The sequence below is a fragment of the Hermetia illucens genome, chromosome 3 (assembly GCF_905115235.1).
Source record: "Hermetia illucens chromosome 3, iHerIll2.2.curated.20191125, whole genome shotgun sequence".
NCBI classification, from domain to species: Eukaryota; Metazoa; Arthropoda; class Insecta; order Diptera; family Stratiomyidae; genus Hermetia; species Hermetia illucens.
The window spans coordinates 180,121,895-180,148,585 of NC_051851.1; the positions used below are offsets into that span (position 1 = coordinate 180,121,895).

The window sequence follows — 26,691 nt, forward strand, 5'->3', positions numbered from 1 at the left end:
TTACCATTGATTGATGCCGCCAAATTAGAAGTGTTAATCAGAATGAGCGGGTATCCAAATTTAGATAGCTGATGCGGAAAAGACCATCTGTAGATTGCTGCGCTCTTACATAGATAACCCGCAGTGTATCTATTGTCTCTTTGCGTTGTTCCCATAAGAGAAATCATTATTAATTTTTTTCGTAGATTTTTCTTGTTGATTCTGCATTGTGCATGAAACAGTTACACTGAGCTTTTTGCCCCAATTTTCACGATGCCAGGTAAACAATTGATCATACATATAAACTGCTAGTCAACGTGACCTTTGGAACCTCTCCGAATCAAATTATATGCCGAGCATGTACTCTACTCCAATAGAAAATTTCGTTTGTGCCCGCACAGACAGAAAGTGTTTTATGTTGTCTGCTGGAAAGAAGAAAGATACTTTCTGTTTTGTAAGTGTTGAAACGATGTTAGCACTAGAGTATATTTTCACTTCCAGTTCCAGCAGTTAACCAGGTAAATAGTTTGCAAGCTTTCATTTTGGTGCCCTTATCGTTCAAATCACCGGTTTTTTTTTAGAGATTTGAAGTGGATTTAAGGAAAATTGGAGGATAAATTATCGTAGTTCACCAAGATGAAGAGATATTATATTGTTAGAAACATTTGGTCACAAATATCTGCTATCAAGCTTTGTTATTTTATCTGTGGGTCTATTAAACTAGTTTTCTTCCCACTGTGTGTTGATACACGTTATGTTTGTATCATTTATCGTGATTGCATCAAAAAGACGCCAGAGAGTCACCCATTGTGTTAACTTGGCTGTGCAATGACTCTGTGTGAATTCCATTTAATTAAATAGTTTGCACAAGTTTACCTTGCCTGACCAGTAAATGAGAAAGAGAAAAAATGCCCAAGAGAGTCATATTAACGCGATCAGCTTATTCTTTAATTAATTGTGAGAAGGATCAAATCATGTTTATTAAATTTTCTCCTGAGTAGGAATCCCATGATTTTTTTTGCTTATCTATAATTTGCAAATTTTTCCAAAAAAATAAAATTATGTTGGCAAAAAACGTTTTTATGTCTGCTTTCAACATCAAAGCAAAACACTAATCGAGCTTATCAAAGTTGACTTCGAATTTTCCGGTTCAGTGCTGAGTAATTGGATTTTTTTTTTTCAAAATTTGATAAGCAGTTGATTTGCAGAAACGCATATTGCCAGAGAGTTGAAATTGTCGTACGATTTAGATGGCATTTAGAGGCTTACTTTTGGTGTGAGTACTTTTTGATAAGCATTACTAGCGACAAATAGAAATAGTTAGATATTTGATTGGCTATTGAGATAAAATCCTAGTTATAAGAAATTGTGCTGTCTTCATAGGTTTATTCTAATACAAACTGTAAAATACGAAAAAGAAACGTGTCCATGGGAGGAGATGATGGATTTATGGGAGTTTTTCAGAACTGAAATCTCTAGCTATTAATTTAAAAATCGGAGTTATAGCAGAGTTCTTTCGAGAAGGATGGGCATTAAAATGAATTTTCTGTTTCAGATTTTCCAATTTTTAGTTTAGCTATGAGATGGGATACGGCGCCTTCTATCAAATAACTAAATAATGACAAAAATGTAGTCTCGAAAGATTATTTATTAGGAAAAAGTTGCATGATCATATTTAACAAAGGAGTTGGGAAAAAAATTAAAATTGGCTTTATAAGGTTTTGTATGAAACAAAAAAAAACCATCAGCACTTCCGGAAAAGTCCGTACTCATTTACTGCTCTTCACCAAGTGCTTTCGGGGCGACCCACTCGTCGGTCATCCTGGAAGGGTGAGTGCATAACATCGCGCAGGTCATAGACCTACACGTCGATCAAATTCTTCGTTTATAATAGATAATAAGTCGCGGACAGATATTCACGAAGGCTTGGAGCTTTTGAGTGGCAGTGAAGATGACTTTCCATGTACTACCACCATATAGCCTACAGAAAGAAGATACACTTCCTGAATACGCTGCTCAAAGCTTTCTCGAAATCGATGAAGATCAGGAGAAGCGAAGATCTCGGTGCTCTATTTCAAGATCCAATAATCCAGAGCTGAAACCAGCCTGCTCTCTGTCGATCAAGCTGTCGAGGTGTTCTTTGATGCATTTCAAGACTATTTTGGGTATTATCTATGCGCCCTTCTAAAAAATCTGTGATCCCGCCACAGAGCATGGTGTTGACGAAACTTTAATTGAGCGGATCTATGATACGCTAACGCAGAGATTGCTGTGCGCTGAAGTGGGCATTGATTGCTACCTGACAACGGAAGCGACGAGGAGCTGGCCTCAAGGTGGTGTGCTATCGCCCAGCTCACTACTATGCGAACTGCAAAATCTGCCAATACACGCTCAAGCTAATGCGGATAACGTGGCTTGATCGAAATCTCGGAACGGTGTGTAGAAATACACAACGCGCCGTTGATTTGATTGATAGTTGGTGCCTCAGACAATTGACTTTCAGCAATGGTATTAGTTACAAAAAGGGGGACACTTAACAGTCTTTGCCTTCCAGATATGAAGAGTAGAACTCTTCAACCTTCCAAAGAAGTGGGAGCTATTCTAGACAAAAAGCGTCTTTGGAACAAACGTATAAAGGTAAATATGAAACAGGGTCTCAGAGCTTATGGGCTGTGTAGGTGGAGCTTTGCCTCGACATGGGGACTTAGACCTCAGGTAGTAATTTGGATATATGTTGCTATCATTAGGCGGATGTTGATCCATCCATAGTGTGGTAGGATAAGGTGAAACAAAAGAGTTCTCACTGTAAACTAGCCGCACTGCAAAGAACTGCGTGTCTAGGTATTACCAGTGCCATGAACACGACATCCCGTGCAGCTCTAAATGCATTACTCAATTTGTAGCCCTTGGATTTGTTTATTTAAAGCACTGCAATGAGAGAAGCTCATAGATTAATTCGGGTGACAGTAGCATTGGCTAATGCTGCTGCTAAAAACTGGGAACAAGCTTCCCATAATGAGAGGGGGCCAATCCCTTAAACAAACATATGGCAAAGTTTATCCTGCCGAAAAGCAAAAAGACTTGCAGAAGCATATCAACAATCATCGCCTTCTTCCACTCTCTGAGAAAGGTCTCGGTATCCCAAGATTTTCATAAGAGTGAAGTAGCAAATATGCAGAAACTGCGGGTACAGCGATAAATAACTCTGTAGGAAGAGACATTGATAGTCGAGATGATCCCTCTTCTGCTTGGAGGTACAGTCCATATCCCTATGTTGCAACTAGCCATTTTATTCACAAGAGGGAAAACCTTATGAAATGTAATACCGTTTAGAGCCGTGGTGAATAGTTCTTTCTACATCTTCAGCTGCTCATCACCGTGGATTCACATGACCATCGTAAAATTTACGACCCCATGCGTTCTTACGACATCTTCCATTTTCCCGAGCAGAGCAACAAAAAATTAAGTTTTGTCACAGCGCACACTTGCTGAATTTGCCAGTCAATATTAGCCTTCAATCCCTCCCGTTTATCAATTCGCTTCCATGGTTCTACAGTCAGCTAGATCTTATAAATCCTCTTCTGTAGCACCCGAGAAAAAAGCATTTTTGATGGCGGTCCAATGCTCAACGATATTTTCATAATAAGAAATAAAAACTTCTATAAAATATTTAATTATAAAATATAAATGTTATTTTATAAAACACAATAAATATTTTTAGATGGAAAACGACAAGAAAATCATGTTTCATCGTATCAATACATTAGCTTTTTTATTTGAGCATCTTCATCCAATAATTTCGAAGAATTTCAATGCTACTATCCATAACCGCAATCACAGCGTGTTTCTGAAGCGAACCTGATTTACTGTTCTCATTTCATCATGAAATCTAGTGAAACTTCCTTCCGACTCTGGCTTCCCAATTGCCTAAATTGAAAATTTCCGCGTTTATTGAAACTATGGAAAAACTTTCATTTCACTATGCAAATATGAACAATTCGAACTCATACCGTTAATATATTTTTACATAACTATATTTAGTAGCAATGAGTAAGCAAGAGCCGGATACTTGGTTTTGAATGTAGCCAACAATGTTTACCATTAATTAGTTTAGCTGTTGATATTTTTATACAAAGATCAAATATATTGCAAGTATTTGTGGCACATTCAACCACGTCTGAATTGGAAATTAATATATACATATTTTCATTTTTATTTATCACGTTACTTTTTAGTATGCATTGTAATCGTTATCGGTCAATACTTAGTTTTAAAACCGGACTGGACTAACCATAACATTGTCTGTCGTATTCACTTGCCATAAACGTAGTATCGATGAGAAAGTACATCAACTCAGCGATTAAACCTATAAACAAAACGATATGTATTACGATGTGTATGCGCCATATAGAGTTTCGTATTATTCGCTGCGCTTCATTATTTTTTATTTAGAACTTTATTTTATGATTGAACACGCGTTCTTTGTTTATTGGCTCGAAATTGGACAATTTCAATCCAGTTATGGATGCTGAAAAATTTTCGGAGTTTTGGTACTGATGTACCTTAGAAGTAAAATAGAAAAGGAACTTATATTCCTTCTTTCTATATCCAAGCAAGACATATGATCTATTTGACGGGAATTTAAGAGGACTCAAATAATGTATATATTGGAAAATTAGCAATATAAGCTTCTTTACATTCTATGAGCTTGCTACAAAATTGCCTTCCATAGCAGTGTAATGTGGGAGTTAGAACAGTTACTCGTAAGATCTATCCTATCTAGATAGGCAAATTGTTCAAAAGCTTTTAATATTTCAGTAATTGATGCATCGACGATTTAGCAGTAGCTTTAGGCCTCCGAATTCAGTACTAGATTGAAAGTCCGTCATCAAAATTGAACCGTATTTAAGTAAGAAAAAAAACTCTATCAAACAGTTCATCCCTGTTTATGTATATCACATTAATCCATTCCGTCCGATGCGAACAACAATGGAGTGCGAAGCGGTCCTCCTTCATATTCGCTCACTCAATAGCTGCGCTCCAAATCCTCTTTAGCCGTACCCACTACTTCGGGTATAAAAGGAGTGTCTTGAAAATCGGATAATGCATTAGTTAGGATCTGATGAGTAACTATTGCGTGTATTGATTTATGGGATGTCGTGCAAGGGTTGCGCAAGAACAAAGGAAATTATCTTATGAATCGAAATTGGGAGCACGGTCTAAAAATCACAGTGGGATGGAATGGCCTAAGGAAGTTTTTCCTAGATTTCAATAAACCAGCTATAATTATTTTCTAAATAAATTAACGTACACATGTATTAAAGCTAAGATAACAATGTGGATAACTCTTCTTAGTTGCTAAACTAATTAAGGTCGTTCGAATTTTACTAAACCTCAAAGTCATACATTATGCAAACATGACATTTATCTATTCATTCACATGCTATACTCAACTAACTAAATAATTTCAGTGCCCCTAACACTTAGATTTCGTGACAATACTGCATAGTAGATATATTTTTCGAAATGATTGCCGTTATAAACTCCAATTGCGGTAACAAGTCGTTTTTCCAGACAGGAGAAATTCTAATCATTGAAATAATTCATGTTCGCTTTTCTAAAACTTAAAATTCAATTTCCTTCCACGATGAAGAGGACAACCAAATTTAGATTATCAAATTAGGTCAAACTGAAAAGATGAAAGTATTTTCAGTTTGGGAGAACATGCCCATGTGTATGAAAACCAGCTGATTCGCTTCTTAGTTATTTTCAAACTATTTTTAAAGTTTCCATTTGACTGGAGCCAAGCTGTTTCCCTTTATTCTATGACGGCCAAAATGATGCTGACGGAAGTTTAATAATATTAATCCAAACTCAAGATACCCTAGAGCAGTAATGTTGAAGACAATTGAAATAAGTTATCATAAATATTAAATTATTTATGAAGTTTGAAAATTTTGAGTAGAATTCTGTTTTTCAGGCAATGCAATTAGGCATTGTGGTGAGTTTTCTACTTCAGATTTTATCGCATTCGGTATTATTTCTGTGGATAACCAGAAATATATTAACTAGACTGCTTCAATCTTAATAAGTACGACGTGGGGTACAACTTAGGATTAACATTTTTCCTGGAAGACTAATCCCATGAAATTATGGCTATATGGCTTGAATTAGATTATTATAAAAAGAATATATACATTGCTCTCAATATGTGGCTTCATAACCCCCAAATTAAATAGAGTGTATAGTTAAAACTGTATCACCTTATTACAAGCAACTTAATAATGAAAAACTAATTGCCAGAAACAAGATAAGCATTTTTTTATTCCAACTTTAAACATTTAAACTACCAATAAATATAAATTTTGTTCGATTAAAACAACAATCTCTTAAACGTCGAGGACGAATACTGCTGTATGAATCTTTCCTAGTTCACGCTTCTAGGGGGCATCCACATTTTAATTAAAACAATGAAGTCACATTAAAAATCAAACGGACAATTATATATGTATAAAAGGTCTAACCATATGACTCAACTACTGTTTAAGTCTCGTGTTTTTGTAATATTTTACGATTATTAAGAACTCATTGAGTAAACGAAAAGACGTTTCAATTCCTATGTAAAGTTCCCGTCAGATCGTATTCTCTTGGTGTATATCTGCTACCTTTTATTTTTTTATTGAAATCGTTGTTATCTTTGCGCGCTTCTTCGTAATCGTATCTGTTAGTTCAAAACTCTCATCTCTATCAATTCCTACTGGCATTACATTGAAAAAATCTATTTTCGCATCGGGTATTAACCTTGAGATTAAGTTAGTACCGCTGATGCTCCCTGATAGCTCCCAATGTATTTTAAGGTTAACCTAAAAATTATCAGTGTAGCATCATTTTCTGATCAATACTTTCATGGTTAGTTCTTTCGAAAAAAATCTTTGAGCAACGAACTGATTACAGGAAAAAAGCCTCTACTTCCTATCTTGATGAATGTGGATTATTTTCATCGAAAACAATCGCAGATTGACACTAGTTTCTATTGTAAAACTCCAATACCCTGGTTATAGCCTTTTAGGAAAGTGTTCAGGAAATTTTGCAAGAAACTATTAAGAATAAATTTTACCAAGTATGTCTTGATAAATATGAATTATAATATCTAGATTTCAATGTTCTGACGATTCCAAACAAAAAACTTCCCAGTATATCGCAACTAGTTTAATAAATCCATTCCGGATTGATGTTCCAAATGAGGTCCCTGCCCACCCAAACTCTCTAGGACTACAAAAATTAAAGTCATTGGACTGTTATAAAGGAGTTTCAGTTACTTTAAAAGAATCTTAGAAACAATTATTATGTTATTGCGAAAATGAGAATGCATTTATTATTAAATATTAGGAAATCTATCTGTTAGTTTCTCGAATTTAACTTATTTTGTATGAATATGACATTTTAAATTTTCTAATACGCTTTTTTCGTTTTCTTTTTTCATTTTAGGCTTACAGATTTTCACATATCTGGATATAGAAGATAACTTTCTGGACATTTTGGACATTTATTGCTTAGCTGGTGCTGCCTGTATAATCATTTCACATCGACGGAGCAGGCATAGTTTTTCAAGCGAACAGAATTTGTGTGGAATGGCATAATGAAAGCATTGAGGCTAATATCAACAAAGGAAAAAGCTGGCGAAAAGAATTTTTGTCTGTGTAGAAACGCGCAATAAATATTTCTAGATATATGAGATTTCATTCTATGATCGATTTTGAAGTCATAAAATATCAAAATTACTAAATGGTGTCTTGCCAAAATGTCCACGACGAATTCGGACGAATTGCGGAAGAAGTTCACTGTACCTCCACCGATTCTATTGGAATCGCCGAGCGAGCCACAGCCTACCACCCCAATTCTCACTGGTCAATTAAGCCTTCCGGAGCCGACAAGAACATACATATTTCCCGGTACTGCCGATATCGGTAGTAGAGGCTCCAATGACCCTAGTGCACTGACCATAGGAGCAGCACGTGGCCATGCCAGATCCGTGAGTCATGGGGGTGGATCTTTGGCTGGTGTGGGTCCCAGACCCCTTAAGTCAGCCATAAAAGGACACCAACGGGCCTTTTCTCAAGGACAAATAACGGATGCAGTCGCGCCACCTCAAAGATCAGGCCATAGTCGTGTTGGTTCTAAAACAGATTTCATTCTTCCACCTGGGCATAAGGAATCGGTTGAAAATCGAGAATTTGGACCGTCTGTAACATCGGCTGGGCGTGGTCACTCCAGACAAGCTTCTAGATCTGAATCGATTTACACTTTGCGCCGAACAGAGATTCCACCGTGGTGGAGGAGATTTTTATGTTGTCGTAATGATAAATTTGAAGAACGAGGATATCGAATCGTTGTGCCAAACCATACAGTGCCACCAAAAACGCCCCGTAGCGAACATCCAAATGGGCGATACGTTGCCAACAAAATACGCACCACGAAATACACGTTATTGTCTTTTATTCCGAAAAATTTGCTGGAACAATTTCATCGGGTTGCCAATCTTTATTTCATCTTTATCGTTCTACTAAATTGGTTTCCAGAAATAAATGCCTTCGGCAAAGAAGTAGCCATGATACCAGTTTTATTCGTGCTTGGAGTCACCGCGATTAAAGATTTATTTGAGGACCAACGAAGACGAGCATCTGATAAAAGAATAAATAATTCGACATGTCGTGTTTACAATGGGTAAGACAATAGAAAATATATTTGTATTTTGTATTATCTGCTTTGGTATTGTAACAAAAAGTTTTCTAGATATCATTTATCGGAATTAGTTCATACCCCAACTCAAGCTGGTGCACTGATCTAGTAGGTTTTCTACTTCACTTGAATTCACATGAATTTATCGCAATCTAAGACGCTATCACCATATAAAGTGAACTCATATGAACGGTGCAATTAGATATATTGAGGAATATTTTGAATTTTTAACTATATACGAACTACCCATAAATCAAAGCATAAAATACAAACCTTTCGTTCCCTATATTCAAGTTCATTTAGCCAATGCATTTTCTCATCCCCTGATTCCACGTATTACAAAGTTTTAATAGTAAGTCTTCAGTCATTGGTATTTCTGTCTATCGTAAAGAAAGAAACATGTCTTGTACAAGGCACAAATTGGTCAAATTTAAAAATTAAAATTTTAGCATAACAGAGAGAATGCAATATTGGAACTAGAGGGTGCGAATCCTATAAACCTGAAGCATTCGCATAGACACCTGTCAACGATTGCATCGACTTTGTGTTAATCTAATGAATAATGTACATCGATTTGCCAAGGTCTTCGTTTATAGCGAGAAATACATTTCCCTGATATTGTGCAATTTGAAAGTACCTACATAGATAAAACGCTAATGTATATGTAAATACGAAAATACCATCCCATATGATAGGGAATGGCAATATATACCCAATGGTGATGTGTGGGACTTGGAAATCTGTTAGTTATTAATTAGGTATATTGATTGCTAAGATTATTATGAAAGAAGGTTTATGTCATGTTGTTAGGAGAGCTAACTAAAGAGAGTAGAATGCAATTATGTAGAAAATTGTTTGTATAGGCGAAAAATTATTGATTTTTCTAGATTTATTTGTTTTCCGTTCCTAACGATATACAAAATTAGAGATCTACTGTAGATTTCCTGGCTACTGTGGAAGTTTTAATTTTCTTGTTTATAAAATGAAGAAGCCGATAAACCAGAAAATAGACGCGTGGGGTATGACAAGTTTTGGGTTTTTCTTGACATGATGATCTTTAGGCGGACGTTTTTCCATTTGCAATAGCTGGAAATCCAAAATATTTCTTCCGATTATAAAAAACAGTAAACAGCAACTCACGGTAATGGACTATTGGTGTGACACGCCATAATCACATCCGGAAAAGGATATCCGCGATCGATATGGGGTTGCATCAATCGTGGAAAAATTGCAAGAGAGGCGTCTCCGATGGTATGGACATGTAATTCGCGCAAACGAAAATTCACTTGTTAAAATTGGCCTGAATAATAAAGTCGATGAGAAACGACCAAAGCCGGCCGAAACAACGATGGCTTGATACGCTGGATGGTGATTTGAAAGCCTCGACTCTATGCAGATTAGGCCTTTAACCGATCAAGACAAGTCGAAACAAAAATTGGACATTACCACTTATTTGGTACTTGCATATGTATATACGCATCTGAATTGAGAATTGCGACTTTCAGCGTAAAAATGCATATGCATGGACGCATTGTGAGCATAGCTGAACATGCTTTCGAATTGGATACCACCCCCAAAATTCGTCCGTAAATATGTTTCGGGTAACGCAATCAAAATATGTAAAAACAAGATATTCCATTGAGGTTTCCCACAATTGATCAACGTTCGTGCCTAAAACATTTTAACTCCAATAATTGCTTGACATTAATTAATCAATTCTACTTTTGATAGCTTCCCACGATACTGGGGATTTAAATGAGATTTAATTTTGTTACATTTCCAAGTTGAATTTGATGCATCATTCACAATTTGACTTTTTCCACGCTTTTAGTGTTTGTGTCCTTGACGACTTTTTCAAGCCGGAAGCATTTGACTTCTTCAAAAATGCACTGATTACTTTATGTACTCGGCTTAATCTTCGTGCAATCCAGTGATTAGTGATTTCACGCCTTCTTGCGTTTATATTTTAATTTTAAATCTTAAAGTAAACAAGTCGGGCTGATCAAATAATCGCGCACCCTAACAAAGTTAAATGATAAATTAAGTTTCTAAAATCGAATGAAAAAAACTCATGGATACTTAATTTCTTGGAGGTCGATTTTCAATTTTATTCATTAATGAGCCATTTAGTATGATTATCTTTATTTGTTTCTATTAGTTTTTAATTTCATTAATAAACGAGATAAAATATACATATATATTTAATGGAAAATTTGGTTGAAAATACAGGCGTAGTCGAACTACAATACAATTACGTACACATAGATTTCCTTTTTCTAAAATATTAAACATTTATATTCCAACAGAATCTGAGACAATTTTCACTTTTATGCATTCAAAACTACATCATCGTAACAAAATTTTGAGCTTTTTCAGTAAAAATTATGACTGCGGTTGGTGTAATTTAGCTGACTTATTTGCATAGAAGGCAGAAACCTACTTCTCTTGTTTCCGAATGGCTCATGTTGAAGAAAAACAACAAATAAGTTTTGCGAATTTCCGGATATATAAAATATCCACCCACACTGAATTTATTATATGTTTTCATTAAGAAACTTCAACTCAAGGCGATTTACTAGAAAAATGTTATCTGTTCAAGACGATGTAGTATGGATGTTATAGAGTTGTGATGATTTTGAAATCTTGGTGAATGGAAATGACTTTGGGGTCAAATATAAAACTGCTAAAATAATTCTGAAAGCTATTTTCTAACCGTTGGTAATGATAAAATTTGCTTCTAAAATATTTTATTTTTATAACACAAGAAACCTACTGCACAAAGCATATTACCTTAACTGAACAATTTCTGAAATTTATTTATTTAGATAATTTAAAATACAAGGTTATTCATTAGAATCGATATTGCCCTTTTTAAAGTGAACCTTATCAAGCGCAACGCAATTATGCCAGCGCCTGATAAAATAATCGGAACACTAAGAGAGAATATAAAAATACTTTCTTCTTCGACTGAAAACTTCGTGATTTTTTCAATATCGGCTCATTAATAGCACGTCATTCACTCACCTGATGTTTATATTCTGTGTCGCACCCAGTCATGGATCTCTCGTTTGGGGTATAGCAGCCAAGCGTTCAAAAAGCAAAAAGGACTAACGATTTCGTCCAGGGTAGAGGCAACTCTTCAAACTCACCTCTGCCCTGGGAGCACCGTGACCGAAAGTGGCAACAGGTATAAAACTAAGAAATTGGAAACACACACAGATAGATGTATTCGGCACTTCGTCATTTTCACAATTATTCCACTATAATGGAAAGAATGTCAGCAATAAACCGAAAAAATACTTAAATTAGGTCAAAAGGAGCAATACATTACGATTTGATCAATGTAGTATGAACCTTTTTATCAGATTTGGAATAACTGAAATATCGACGTGCATTGTGTGGTTAAAAAAAATTATTAGTTCTTATAAAGTCGTTCTATAAATTCTCTCTTTTTTTCTGGTAAGCCCAGAAAGAGGAGTTCGTGGACCGAAAAGAGTGGGAGTAAGTTGTTCTCCATTTGGTTCGGTCTGACATCAAGTGGATGCGGACTTAGGACTCCTCAATCCGTAAACAAAAACCATTTTACACTCCTCGGAGTTTTTCCTGGCTTAGAAGGTTTGCTCACAATTGTGGAGCGGTTGTCAATCTGTTTTATCTGTTTCACCCCTCCATTTTTTTTTATTGCAATCAGTATTTGTTGTTAGGCTTTTGAAAAACTTTCATTCGCTGTCCTCTTTATCATTATGCCCTTATCTAGTAAAGCAATAATTATTAGAGAAGCCTTTCATGATTAAATGATATCGTAAAGCGGAATTAAATGGTATCAAGGAGATAAATTGAAGTGGCAGCATTTAAATGCCGGGTAGTGTAAGTTTCAACTTTTATTAGTAATCAATAGTTTCTCCGCGAATCATGCAATCATCTTGTCAAGACCGCGAATTTCATTGAGAAAAACATTCACCATTTTCAAATTGACTTATAAAAATGACTTCAGTTTTATTTGATCAATTAGTCCGTAATAATTTTAAATTTGAGCACCAGTATAGATTGTTGTCGCTTTCAAGGTCAATCGTACTGAACATTTTAGAAAACCGATCCAGAACGATCCAGATAGGCTAGTGTTATTTTGAATAGCTCATGAAAGATCTATGAAGTTTACTATATTGTAGCAAGAACCTAACGTTGGGTCGATTGTAAAGTAGCGTTTTTTCATTCTGACATATTATAAAAGAGTATTTCGCGTAAAGAGAACTGCCTACAAGCAATGTTATTGATATTCTTACATCCTACAGTTTCTTCTTGAAAGCAGTTTGATCTTTGACTCTAGAAACCTACAGGTCATGTTTTTACTAGTAGCTTCTTGGTGTTAATAAACGTTGCTGTATATGCCTATCCAGATATAATAACCCACTTGGATAAGCAAACTTATCAAACAAGCATTCAACTTTTTTCTGTCCTACGTTCATTAATTATTTACCTATGGTCAATGATCCAAAGCTTATGGCAGTAAGGTTACTAATAAATTTTCAACAGAGCTGCGAAATTGTAACGCAATAAGAAGTGCTTAAATTGCACCATAATGTTGCCTCATTAAAACCATCTGTTGTTTGAAATGTACATTATCCACATGGAAAAACTCTAAATCGTGCATATGCTACTAACAGAAATGATGATAAAGCTAGTAGTCTGTAAGCGGTGGTGGTTTACTACTGTATAATAGCAAGCACTTGATCATGAAATATTCAATCAACGCTATTGACCTATTTCTCATAATGTGTTTTGCTGCTTACGGTAAATAAGTATACCTAGAATAGAGATATCGAATAATGCATTATACATTTCTAGTAAGTTCCCCCCATAAGAGCATGGTGTGAATTAAATAATTGCTGCCGTCTTTATTCTTTTTTTCCTAATTCTAAACAGATTTTATTAGTAATACTTTAAAAAAAAGCTCCACTTTAGCTTCCAAATCGAATTCAAATTTTGCACGTACACAACGCCTTTGGTTTTCTCTTCGGAAGTAATTTTTTGGGTACGTTGTACAATATTCACCCCTGTAAAATATGAAACGAAATGGAAATCAAGTACTAAATTATTAGACAAAAGATTGTCGCTTGCTGTTCAAATTGTAAAGTGTTTAGCTAGAAAAATCGAACTTCACATGACACCTATAACGATTGTGTATATATATATAATAAATGACCGCTACAAACATTCACTAACTACATTGCAGGGAATAATTGAGTGTTATTGGAAAGGTCACATTGTGTAGCTCCGGGATTGCAGGAGCCGCCATAATTATTGGTTAGACACTTATTGTAGAGGTAGCGTGTCTAACATAATTGCTTATTATTTGGACATCAGGCAGGATAAACATGAGCATGCACACATGTTGCGGCAATCGTTCCAGCAATGATAAAAGTGTAAGACAGTGAGGTCAAGGCTATGAAATCGTGGCACGATTAATGGATTTTTGTACGTGTGGCATTCCTGCGTTGTTTTATCAAGATAACCTTTTTTCTGTGGTTTATGAAGTTTCAATGGTATTACAGTCGCACACCAATTTCATCGCAACTGAAGAATATTAGAAATACGGTATTTATTACGTTGGGTTTATTTAATGTGCAGTAGCTCCTTAATTTTGAAACTGACTGAAAAGTTTCTTAGAAATATAAAAAAATTAAATATCTTGATGACCGAAATTTTCGATTGACACCTTTACAATGTGTCCGGATGGCTGGTGAATAGAGCGCTGGGCTGGGTTCAAATCTCATTGGTGGCAGAGGGATTTGTTATCGTGCCTGGATGTCGGATACCAGTCGACTCAACTTTGAATGAGTACCTGACCCAAACCAGGATAATAGTCTTGAGCGAGCGCAAAGCTGACCACATTGCCTCCAACAGTGTACTGTAGTGTACCATTACGGTCTTGAATGAAGCGCTCTAACACACTTCAAGGCCTGATCCTGTATGGATTGTTGCACCAACGATTATTGCTATTATCTTTACAATGCTTCCTATCAACAGATTTTAAAAGAAAATGCAACAAATTTTTATGTTTATATGTATGTATTAAATATGGTCTCGGAAAAGTATTTTTCAGGTTGCATAATATAGTACCGAACATGTCAATTAATTGGAGGAGAGCAACACATAAGTGAACAATACGGAATTCTAAAAAAGATTACGAATAATGTAATAAGATTAACTATCTGAATTCCGATGGCTTGCTGAAATTTAGCTCTTGTACCAATTTTTAATGCAAATTCGACAGATTTAAAATTCACATACAGCGTCCACAATATACGGTTTTCCATTATGTGAGCAGAATTTCCTCGCCTTGTCCATATTTTAGGCATCTGTAATTTCAAACAACGCACGACTTAGTGCTATAAATGCCTATCGACATCAGAATTCTCTCTGGTTAGTTTCGTTTATTATTCAGGTACACGAAGTTAATAACCTATTTTACTCAAAAAGCGACGGCGGCTGTAAAACTCCAAGCTTCGGAGTAAACATCAAACAAACCGGGAAAATTTACTAATCACCTATTGAAAATCTCAAAATTCCTTTCTAAAGCTGCAGGCAATGGCAAAACATTGCTTATATGATATGTAGATCTGAAGATCGAACAGTAACTAGCTCTTGTATCTAGAGATTATACTGCCCCAATTAAATCTGTCTGCTTTTTCGTTAGCTACTTAATAAAACGAAAGAAGAAATGTATCTACTGCTAAATATGTAAATACTGTACATACTAAATTCTACTTTGCATTCACTCGGTATGAGTGTACTCAATACAAAGCAGTACTCTTAAAGAATTGCAGATAAAATTGCGGATGATATCAACTGTTAGTACTAGCACTTCAAGATTGAAAATGTTCATGAATGATATACAATGGGGTTGCCATTATTGATATGAAGGGAAATCACATACTCTATCCATTATTCGAATCTATGATAATTAACTCGCTACCATTAAACAAGCATTTTTCAAAGTAGAGTAGAAATGGATTCTACATCTCTGCATCTTACATCAACTGCCTAGTATAACACCAAGCAATTATTTTAGCTTTTTCGAAATTAAACTCAAATTCCGATATTATGGTGTTATGCAGTCGCTTATCTACTAGATACATGCACTAACGTTCTAGATTATGGAAAATATGGTAAAAATAGCAACACTTATCAATCATAAGTTCAGTTTCTCCTACGTCTGCGTGTTACTGTATTGTAGTTGATTTCATAACAATTCCCCGATACAGCTTCCATTCCCCGAAGAAAGAAGAATTTAATTGGCAAACTAAGATATGGTAAAACCGTATGAAACATCATTATCGTAAATGAAGTTATATCCGCTAAATTAGCTCAAGTTCGACTTCAACCATCAAGTTTATACCTCACTCTTCACAATTCACAGCAATACCTAAGTCATTACGTTCATGGTATTAATGACCAAGAGAATTTCACGATTGATGAGTTGTTGTTTTCTTCCATTAAAAGGTAAAGTTTAGTTTTTGATAAAAATGGGCCACAACACGGTATTTGGTTGGAGTTTATTCAATTGTTGAAGTGAAATTCATAAGCCCAGTTATGATTTGTGTTGATGACCAGTGCACCACCTGTGGAAGCATTCAATAGTTTTATTCAGTAGAATTATAAGCAGAGGTAATATTGATCACCACGCAATGAAGGAACCAATTGATTGAATTTATATATAGTTTAATAAGTCAAAAGTTTACAGATCCAATGTATTGTACACTAAACAATACGGGGACAAATAGAAAGCAATAAAGAACGTTTTCTAGATAAATTTGTAGCTAATCCAATTCCTTGTCATTGTTTTTTAGCAAAAAGCAGATATCATAAAGTACTTTCCTTTTCGTTCTTTACTAAAATCAGAATATGAAAAATAAAATGGAATAAATTCATCGCATCTGAGCCAAAAAGCTTTCCTTTCCTACCAGTGCATAAAAACATATTTCACTTGTTCAATTACAAGATGCATAAATTAACTTTGTATAAATTTCGAGCACAATTATACTCGACAAATTCGTATGAATGAATTTCTATAACTGCTGTTCGTGATGGATTGTTAGCAATGGAGGTCAATGAAAGTATGTGAAACGATAGTGATCCGTTTACGTTTATTGAGACAAATTTAGACGTTACACTCGTACACAGGGTGGTAATAATTCATTGAATACATTAAACTTGATGACAAATCGCTAAATGAAATACTTGCTGAATTGTTTCTTTTGTTACGTACTTACAAACGACCAAATATTATAATATACATAGATGTAACTGCACATACATACAATACAATGTAGTAAGAATCTATTCAAGTGCGTTCTTTTATTTAAAGATATGGATACCAGTTGATTCGACTGATTGACTAAGCACCTAATATAAGCTTTTTACTATAAATAAGTACTTGTAGTCGCCTAAATATACCTTCAATGTCTCTTATCCACAGCAAAGGTTCTTAACCTTCCGATCACAATCGCTTAGATGTCGTATGAGGTTCGTGATTGCGTTCATTCTAATAAACTTTAGAAGGATTTCATTATGATTTGTCCATACCGAACAGAAGGTCATTTCAGAAATTTGGAACGGAAAATACGTGTCAAACATCTAACCTTCGGTTCAAGTTTTATGGCGTAACTATAAAATATTTGAATCACAGAGGTGATTACAGTCGCGTTATAATGGGGGTAGGTAGGTAGGCATCAGTGGGCGCTCCGAGGAGCCGAATTAACTCCGTTTTGTTCCGTTTTGATGCCAGAAATTCCTAGAGCATGACTGCTGTTATGAGAGACGAGACGCAGAATCCAGGCGGCTCAAATCTTCGGAGCCAGCTCGTAGTATTCACGAAGGAAAGCAGCTCTCCAACCTGCAACTGTGATCTCTCTTCAAAGAATTGTTAACTTAGCGTCCAAAGTCTGACTCCAGCTAGAGCTGGGCAATCGCAAAATAAGAGGCTGAGGGTTTCTCTCTCTCCTCGGCAGTTCAGCAATGCGAATTATAGAGTATGGCGTAGAATTGCTTCTATGTTCCTATGACTGAGGAGAACTTAGAGGAGGGTAACCTTGATCGTGTCGCCCAGACTTTTCAGTGCACTTTTGCATTGCCTCTCCAACCTGGTGGCCGTCCCCGCTGAGTACAATGCCTTAATGGCCGTTGGATGGCGGTCATAATGGCTATATTACGCTTGGGGTAGTATCACGAGTAGTTCCGGTTAGAATACATTGACGAGACTTGGGAGATCGTACGACTCAAATACCGTATCGGTGTTCAGCATGCGGACTCAGTAGTCTGGCAGTACTGCATGCTACAATGAATTGAATGTGAAGGTCTAGGAGAAGAGGTGTAGGAGTACATTGAGAACGTTTCCCGGGCAGAACTGCCGAGCCCACGCGATTCTTTGAATCCTATTAAACTTCGTTCTATTGTAGTTTTAGCCCAAGCCCTGCCACCATACAATAGAGCCATACGTTAGGATGAGACGTATCGCAACTATATACATTCAGAGAACCATCCTCGGCCGGAGACTGCATTTCTTTACAAAGACCCTCATGCAGCCCTTCTTAACCCGCAGTTCTATGTTCTATTTTCAATTAAGCTTCGCATCCAGGATTACACCCAGATACTTTACATTACAGGAAAGAATCAATGTTTGTTCCTTCAGCCGCGGGTGGTGGTATTCGGGTATCCTTGTCTTGGTGGTGAATAGCATCAATTTCGTTTTATTTGAGTTTATGGCGAATCACGTACATAACCTAATCAGAAACGGCATCAATACTTTTATTAATAGAACGCATGCAAGGTAGATATCAATCTCTAGAGTATTGTGTTTGGCAAACAATGCTTGCCCCATCAAATCTGTTTCATTTAATAAATGAATCATTTTTTGAGGTAGCGTAGAAAATTAAAACAAATGATGAATATAGTGAATATAGTTGACAAAAAGTAATATTTATGGCTTTTCACTTCATATGAAAATACATCGGATTATTGCTAGGTTGCAGAACGAAAACAACACGTCTTCATTAGTAGAAATTATCAACTTAAACACGTATAGAACGTTCTGCATAGGAACTAGATGGCCTTGAATAGTTTGATGTTAACTGTTTGTCATAATAATAATAAGTAACTTACTGTTCGGATGCAGTTTTTAATTATATCCCCTTTACTTACTTATTTACATACATACAAATATCTGTCTCGAGAAATTGATATTAATATATAAATAATAAAAAAACTAAAACAAAATGTTTCCCTGCGACCCCCATTCATATGAGTTCATTTTGTAGTGGTATTGACGAATTGATATGTTATCACCTTCTATAACTTTGTTAATAATAGTTGGCATTCCTTCGAACTCCCCAACTTGTGCCTTATGTTATCCCTTATACTACTGCTGTGTACTTCTAGCAAGGGAGCTAATATACTATTATTAGCTTTATTTGGGAGATATCGGAACGGGATATATTTTGAGGCTTAGATTTCATTTAAATAAAAAACAAATAGGGTTAAATAGGTTCTGAGAACGAGACCTGTTACACAGTCTGAAGGGTCATATTTTGAGCTCTCACCCCCCTACGTTTCATACGATATCAAATATGAGAACAGTTTCGAAAAGTACTAATTCATTTAATGCTCCACATGGTCACATTCTGTGAAAAAAAAATTCGCACCCCCTTTCGTATTTATGGGGAGCCCCTTCTTAAATTCAACACAAAATGGCGTCACTTGCTATATGTAAAGGGATTCCCAGACCACACGTTTTTAGAAAATTTCGTGACAATCGGACCAGTCGTTTCCGAATAAATCAGATGTTACAGACACACAGACAGATATCGAATCGATTTGAATAAGGTTTTGTTTCACACAAAACCTTAAAAATTATAGAATACAATTTGTGAGAACATTTTTCATGAAATATATGAATTAATCAAAACGCTTGTAATATATGGTTGTCATAGAACTACTCGTCGACTATCCTGGGCTAATGGGCTTGGCATAGTAAGCAATGAAGTTGTCGAGTTGTTGCGTTCTAATCACACGTCGACAGTTATCTGGCCCGTATGCTAGAGACATAGTTGTTGAAAGCACAGAACTTCCAACGAATTTTTTCTCAGACCAGAGTCCTCTGACGATGCTTCCGAACAACAGAGGCGGCCACAAAGATGAAAATGATTATGGCGCCGAATTACCTCAACTTGAGATTGGTGTTGAAATAGCTGCATTTTCAGGTTTTAGGGAAGACACCAAAGGCAAGAAGAGTTTTTAGATATACAAATTGTGCGGCCCCTTCGATATTTGATCCGTTAATGCAAATAGGAATGATACAATGACCCATTAGCTTGGGGTCTTTATTTTGTTGATATATAAATTCAGGGTGACTCTAATGAACTCCCTCACATGCAAAGCCATTTGTCCAAGGCCCATGACTCGATGAGAGAGCGAACAGAAGTTATCGGTGTAGCCGAGGTATTTGAAGAAAACTAACAATGCTTATAATAATTATATTAATTTATGATAACGTTAATGAAAATGTTTTTCTTCCTCAAATTTAAATGTATTGCTTAGCGGATATCTTAAATTTCTGAAACATTAATATAAAAATGGGCAAATTGAAAAATCTTTATAAACCGGTTAAAAACTCCGAAACAACTAAAACACAGACCTAAATTATGATTCTAATATATAGCCCATATATGTCCAACATTTGAAGCTTAAAGTAACTTCAATAGATCAAATAAGATCAATTAAAATTGATTAGTACGGGGACGGTTGTCTGAGTGCATACGCAATCTTTAATTGAGATTCATGAATAGACTTTAAAATTTAAATTTTTGCCCACTTTCAATACTCGCATACTTATCGGCACATAATTTCATGAAAGCGATATCGAAACATTACCACTCCTTTTCTATCCCTTTGTCAATTTCGCTAGTGTTTACAAATTAGAAAACAGTATGTTCCCATGTAAATATGACCCAGAGTTCTGTAAGTCTATGAAGAGCCACTTAGAACTACGTTATTGGGTTACTGTCGAATGTATTGATAAAAGAGTCTCAAATATTTCGCAGCAAGATAAACGCTAAACTTTGTGCTTTTTAGCATTGAATCTCACATTTAATAGCATTATTGTACACAGCCTCTTTTGAATGGGCAAGGCCATTTTCGAAATAAGCAGCTAAAAAGGTCACTGTTGAGCTTTGTTACTGTTGTACTGTTGTTGTAAATATGTACTTCTCTGAATAATTGAGATATTCAAACGTGAAAATATTCACAACTAAGCAATCCACTTTGAAAAGGGCTTACTCATGAGTTGTTTAATTTCTCCCATTTTCTACCTACTAAACCCGTTAAAAAGACTTGCTTTTAAGGTTTTATCTATAACAAAACTTTATTAAAATTGATTTACTGTCTGTCTCTCTGTCAGACGCACTTTCCTTCTGATTGGAACGAAATTTGGCGGACATATGGGAACTATGAGACCCCACGTATACAGTGGATGTCATAAATTTGCGTGAAGTTTCAAGGGGTGTATTGCAAATAATTGCAAAAAATGGAATTAAAATGTGCAAACTTAAAGTGAGTTACGGTCATCATGCAACGAAAGAAGCCAGAAAAGTGCAACGATTGGAGTCGATAGAAGAATAGAAAATTTTCTATTTCACTGTAGTCAGCAGTGCATACAAACATTGATTTCATAGATAATATAAAAGCTCATTTAAACTGTAAATGCAAAAATATCCCTACAATGATTAATGATATTGTGCTTGCTTTTCTGCACCGCCTTTTCACTAAAGTTCGCATTCATTAGAATAATAAATCAATGTTTGTCCATTTGGTTACTTATCGCTTAGACTTGAAAGAGTGGTCAAGATTATGTGCCTATACACGTAAAAGCAAACAAAGAATTCACTATCTAATTGATCAGCGATGGTATTATTACACAATTATATACAATTTTCTCATACAAGTATCGTCCTTCGGATTACTTACAAAATAACCCATTTAGTGTTAAAACTCATCACATACAGCCCAAACACTAATCATATTACACTTAAATATTTATCAACACATTGCATGCCGATCCTTCATAAAATACCATTAGAAATGGTCAAAATATCTTCAAGGGGAAACAAGTCATGTATGGGGAAGAACATATGTCACGCAACGCAAGAGCTTACTGAAACCATAAGATTTTCGACCTTTACGAAGTGCCATTAGAAATCCGTAAGCAATTGTTGACGTTAATCTTTGATTGACCAAAGGGTAGTCAAACTGATGAAATTCAATCCTTAATAGAAAGAAATCTAATCGATTTAATATGGTGTCTGCACGAAAAGAAGGTAATTTGTGGGATTGTGTTTGTAAAATGTGAGGAAATAAGTGGGGTGACTATAAAACTTCGGGAAGATTCCTGATTGGAATTACAATAATGGTTTCGGCTTTTTACGAAACCTTTATTTTTTATTGCTTAACTGCATCATTAATAATAATCGATAGCGCAACAATCCAATTTGGATTGGACCTTGAAGCGTGTTAGAACACTTCATTTCAAGACCGTAACATTATCCTGGTTTGATTCAAGTGCTCATCCATTATTGAGCCAAATGATTTCCGACATGTAATCACGATACGAATCCCTCCGCCACTGGTGAGGTGTGAATCGAAACTCAGCTTGCAGAGGGAAAATCTGAGCTGGACCCCTATCCCCTTTTTATTGAAATTTTGTCGTCACTCCTGACTGCGACCTTCCGTTGCGACAGCTTAGTGCTCTAATGACTAAGCCATCCAGATAGCTTTTGTGCTAGAAGCAAGCCTATAACTGTCAGGAATTTTAATATTTCCAAGTATTTCAACTTGGAATCTGGTATTAAGTATTCTCCCAACTGCCCCGACCTACTTTGCACAAGTGCTGGACACTATCCCAAAATGTGTATGGAGGTTTTGACACACACCGCGCAGAACCTGCAATCAGTGTCGGTAGATATCACTAGTTTCCCCAGGTGATAGTTTACTCGGCAGTAACCAGTGGGTATTCCCACTAAAATCCGGAGGTTCTTCTTGATGAAGTTTAACCAATCCTTTGTGCGCTTGGACTCGTGCCCCCCCTTGAGTACCATGTACTGCTCCATTCCTGTTAGGTTCGCCTAGTATACTTTCATCAGTCATTCCTCTTCATTTTTTAACGTTATGGCCACCAACGCGTTTGCGATTCTGGCTCGTGTGGCGACGTTTCTGCTCCCTTCCTGACCAGTTCGTCGCCTGCCTCATTGCCTTCGAACTTAACATTACCAGGAGCTAAGTGTATCCAGACTTTATTGTACAAGCCGAGCGTATTCAGTCTCTCAAGGCGTTCCCATAACAGTTTAGAGTTCATCTGCTTGTACCCAAGTGTCCGCCGGTCAGAATAGCAATGGTTTGCCCCCTATACTTCCTTTGTACGTTGAAGGAGGTACATCTGTCTATGGCCTATATTTCCGCTCCGGCAGCTCCCCGCCTTACTGATACTCCCGGCCATCCTGATGATAGCCCTCCTTCTCTACCTCTGTATGCGCAGTTGGAGAGGAACGTCCTCATTGCCCCACTGATACACACGCAAATCAGTCTTGTATAACTATTTGGCTTTTGTTCTGGGTTCAGTTCTTTCTGCCCAGATTAAGTCAATGATAAGCCATCAGAAGGAATATCTGCATCTTTTCACATAATTATCTTATTCAAACTCCTTCCTATATTTACTTATGTCTTGTCTTGTTGTCCAGTTACAGCGACACCCTGGGATGCTCCCTCATCTTTTGCGCTACGGCATACAGCCACTCGTGTACCGGAGCCAATATTTAAATTTGATTTTTCATCTTCAAAGAACTTTTTTTTTACTTTTATCAGCCATCTAGGCTTTTTTATGCATATTTTATAAGTAACCATTAAAATAGTTTCCTAGCGTTTTCGGCCGAGGACTGCTGGTAAAAAATGCCTTTCCATGGTTGTTGTAAATCGCCACCTTGGCGGCGGAGAATCCAGATAAAACTATGTTGAATATTAAAACATTTGATGGGCTTTGTTTCTAAATGGACAACAAAAAGATAACTTTCTAATTAGTCTAAAACATGTTGATAAAAATATAAAAAATATGAAAACGTTCTACCAGTTATTTTCTAATTCTGGTATTTATTGACTTGTTCGCTGAAGTTATGTTGCAGAGAATTTTATCGAGGTAAAGTTGAATTTATTATCATGTGCATTAGGGACATAAATCCCTAAATTGTTTATGTTTCTTACCATTTTTCGACATTGGCCACAATGTCCCCGGAAATTTTGCTAACTGGGGCAATGAAGAGATTAAGTAAATTTTCGTATTCTATCATTTCAGTATCATTTTGCCCATGAAACGATATAGTTTTGGAAACCCAAGATATTATTGGATTTAAAGTGGTTTCGATATTAGTCATGATCGAAACGACTCTAAAATGAAAGAGGAAATTTCCGTGAAGGGTTAAGAAACTGGTTTTTGTTTTTTTGCATCAAAAAGACCGACTTAGCATGATATCATCTATATTTTTTTAGTTATTCAATGGATTGGGCAAATAAAAAAATGAATTGAATTTCGTGAATGATTGGAATGGGTTGAAATGTGTGTATGTTTTCTAGGTGAAATAAAATCTCATCGAAACAAGGTGAAAATAGGCTGCTATCCCCGATTAGCACAAACATTTTCAAATTCTATAAGAATAATTATTGCTTTCTAAAATCGAAAATGAAAGTTTATTTGTTAGGAGAGAAAATCTGATACAGCGTTGTTGTTAGGATAGAAACTAACAGGCAAACTACAAATAATATAAATTAAAATTATTTATTGATATCGAATTAATGCTTTTTATTCTTGTTATATTTCAGTGAATCGGAGCGATATAAAAAAGTTTTGTGGCAAGATGTACGTGTTGGAGATTTAATACATTTATCGAATAATGAAACGGTTCCGGCTGACATCTTACTGCTACGAACCAGTGACCCGCACGGTGCCTGCTACATAGACACCTGCGATTTAGATGGCGAGACAAACTTGAAAAGACGAGAGGTTTGTATTCCACCTTCACATAATGATGAATGCTTTACGATAAATTTGCTATTTTACACTGAAGTAACCATAGCGCTAATTGGACTCTACTTGGGGCCACTTATGCCTATTCTGAATAATATCGTCGTTTTTTATTGTTTTGTGTATGTGAGGGGGGGAGGGGGGCTCCCAATATATGCGAAAGGGGGAAGCAACATTTTTTTCACAGAATATGGTCATGTGGAGTATCAAACGAAAAGACTCAATTAGTGCTTTCCGAAAGTATATATATACTTTTTCAAATTGGGTGAAACACACGAGAGTGACGACTCAAAATATGTAAACCAAAAAGCGCAACAGATTCTCGTTTTCAGAACGTATTCAACCGAAAAATCTGAAAAAAATCGGAATAATGCATCTATACAAAATCTAGGCCTCAAAATGCATTCCATGTTTTAGAAATTTACTCGAAAACTCCCCTTAAATTAATTCTAGAAGTCCAAAATTTGGTATGAGTAATAAGATTAGACATAATTCAGAAAAGTTTGAAGGAAATCCGCGAATTATCTCCCCCCGCCCGCCATTAAAACTGATGTGAAAATTAAGACCTGTTGCGGAAAGTACTAATCAAGACATTTCGTTCTCACTTGAGTATATTTGGTGAAAAAATGCTTGTATGTGTGGAACCCGCTCAAACTTCGCTCAGAACTATTAACTAATCCACTCAATTTCATTAAATAGCTGTAACCGTTTTTGGAGAAAAGTTGGTGTGACAGACATGCAGACACAAAATGAACCAATTTAAATAAAATTCCCAAATTTACTATTCTCTCTAATGAGAGAATGGCAATTAATTATAAATAGTTGGTTCGAAACTTATGATGTATCGACTTGTCTACAATTTTACCGACATTTCCATTATTACAATTAAAAACTTCACCTCAATATCTATGAAATCGTACTTGTTTTCTTTTCCTAGGTTGTTCGGGGCTTTGCCGAAAAGCAAAGTATTTTCACGCCTAGTAAATTTGTCAGCCGCATTGAAGCGGATGCACCTACAACAAAGATTTATCGCTTTCATGGAGCATTGATTCATTCATCAGGGGAACGTGTGCCTCTTTCTACGGAAAGTTTATTATTAAGAGAAAGTCGTTTAAAGGTTTGTATGAAAGGGACCAGTTAAATTGTTGAACTTGTTCCATATTAGAAGAATGATTTTTCGGTTAACGAAAGAAAGTAGATGTTTATGATATTAGCAGTGCTATTCATTCAAAATTATACGTTATTATTTTATAACATCTTCAAAATGATAAAAAAAAAACATTTGTGCATCATCACGTGTAAATAGAACTTTGGTTTTGAAAGAAAGCGCCACCTATGAATATTGTAAGCTTTTTTGGTTAATAATTGGCGTCGTAAAATTTTAAATACATGTTGGACACTTTCAAAATACGTTAATAAAATAAATAAAACATGAAATGAAAAATTTGCTCATTGAAAAATGAAATTTATTGCATATTTTCTGCAGAATACCGACTTCATAGAAGGTGTAGTGGTTTACGCTGGTCACGAGACTAAAGCAATGCTCAATAACAGCGGACCTAGGTATAAGCGCTCACAATTGGAGCAACAAATGAACATTGATGTGATATGGTATATTAAAATATTATAGAAGTTTCACAATGCATTAACTGACTTTGATCGCAGGTGTGTGATAATTCTACTTATATTATGCGTAATTGGTGCTGTTGGATGTAAAATGTGGTTATCCTCGTTTGAAGGCTTGACAATTCCATTTTTGCCATTCGAAGTAGATCCAAGTTATGAAGGTTTGATAGCATTTTGGACCTACATTATTATATTACAAGTAAGTATAATAAAACTAAAAAAGGAAA

The 26,691-nt window shown here is 35.8% G+C and overlaps 1 protein-coding gene across 2 annotated transcripts in view; it reads left to right on the top strand.

Moving 5' to 3' along the window:
- Nucleotides 1-26,691, top strand: part of LOC119650685 (probable phospholipid-transporting ATPase VD) — a 40,754-nt gene that overhangs the window by 8,328 nt on the left and 5,735 nt on the right. For both annotated transcript variants that reach the window (XM_038053646.1, XM_038053647.1), the window contains exons 2-6: nt 7,468-8,703; nt 24,637-24,817; nt 25,776-25,955; nt 26,325-26,449; nt 26,504-26,663. In XM_038053646.1, the coding sequence (XP_037909574.1) occupies nt 7,781-8,703; nt 24,637-24,817; nt 25,776-25,955; nt 26,325-26,449; nt 26,504-26,663 (1,569 nt within the window). In that variant the 5' untranslated portion in view covers nt 7,468-7,780. The remainder of the gene's footprint in view (nt 1-7,467; nt 8,704-24,636; nt 24,818-25,775; nt 25,956-26,324; nt 26,450-26,503; nt 26,664-26,691) is intronic.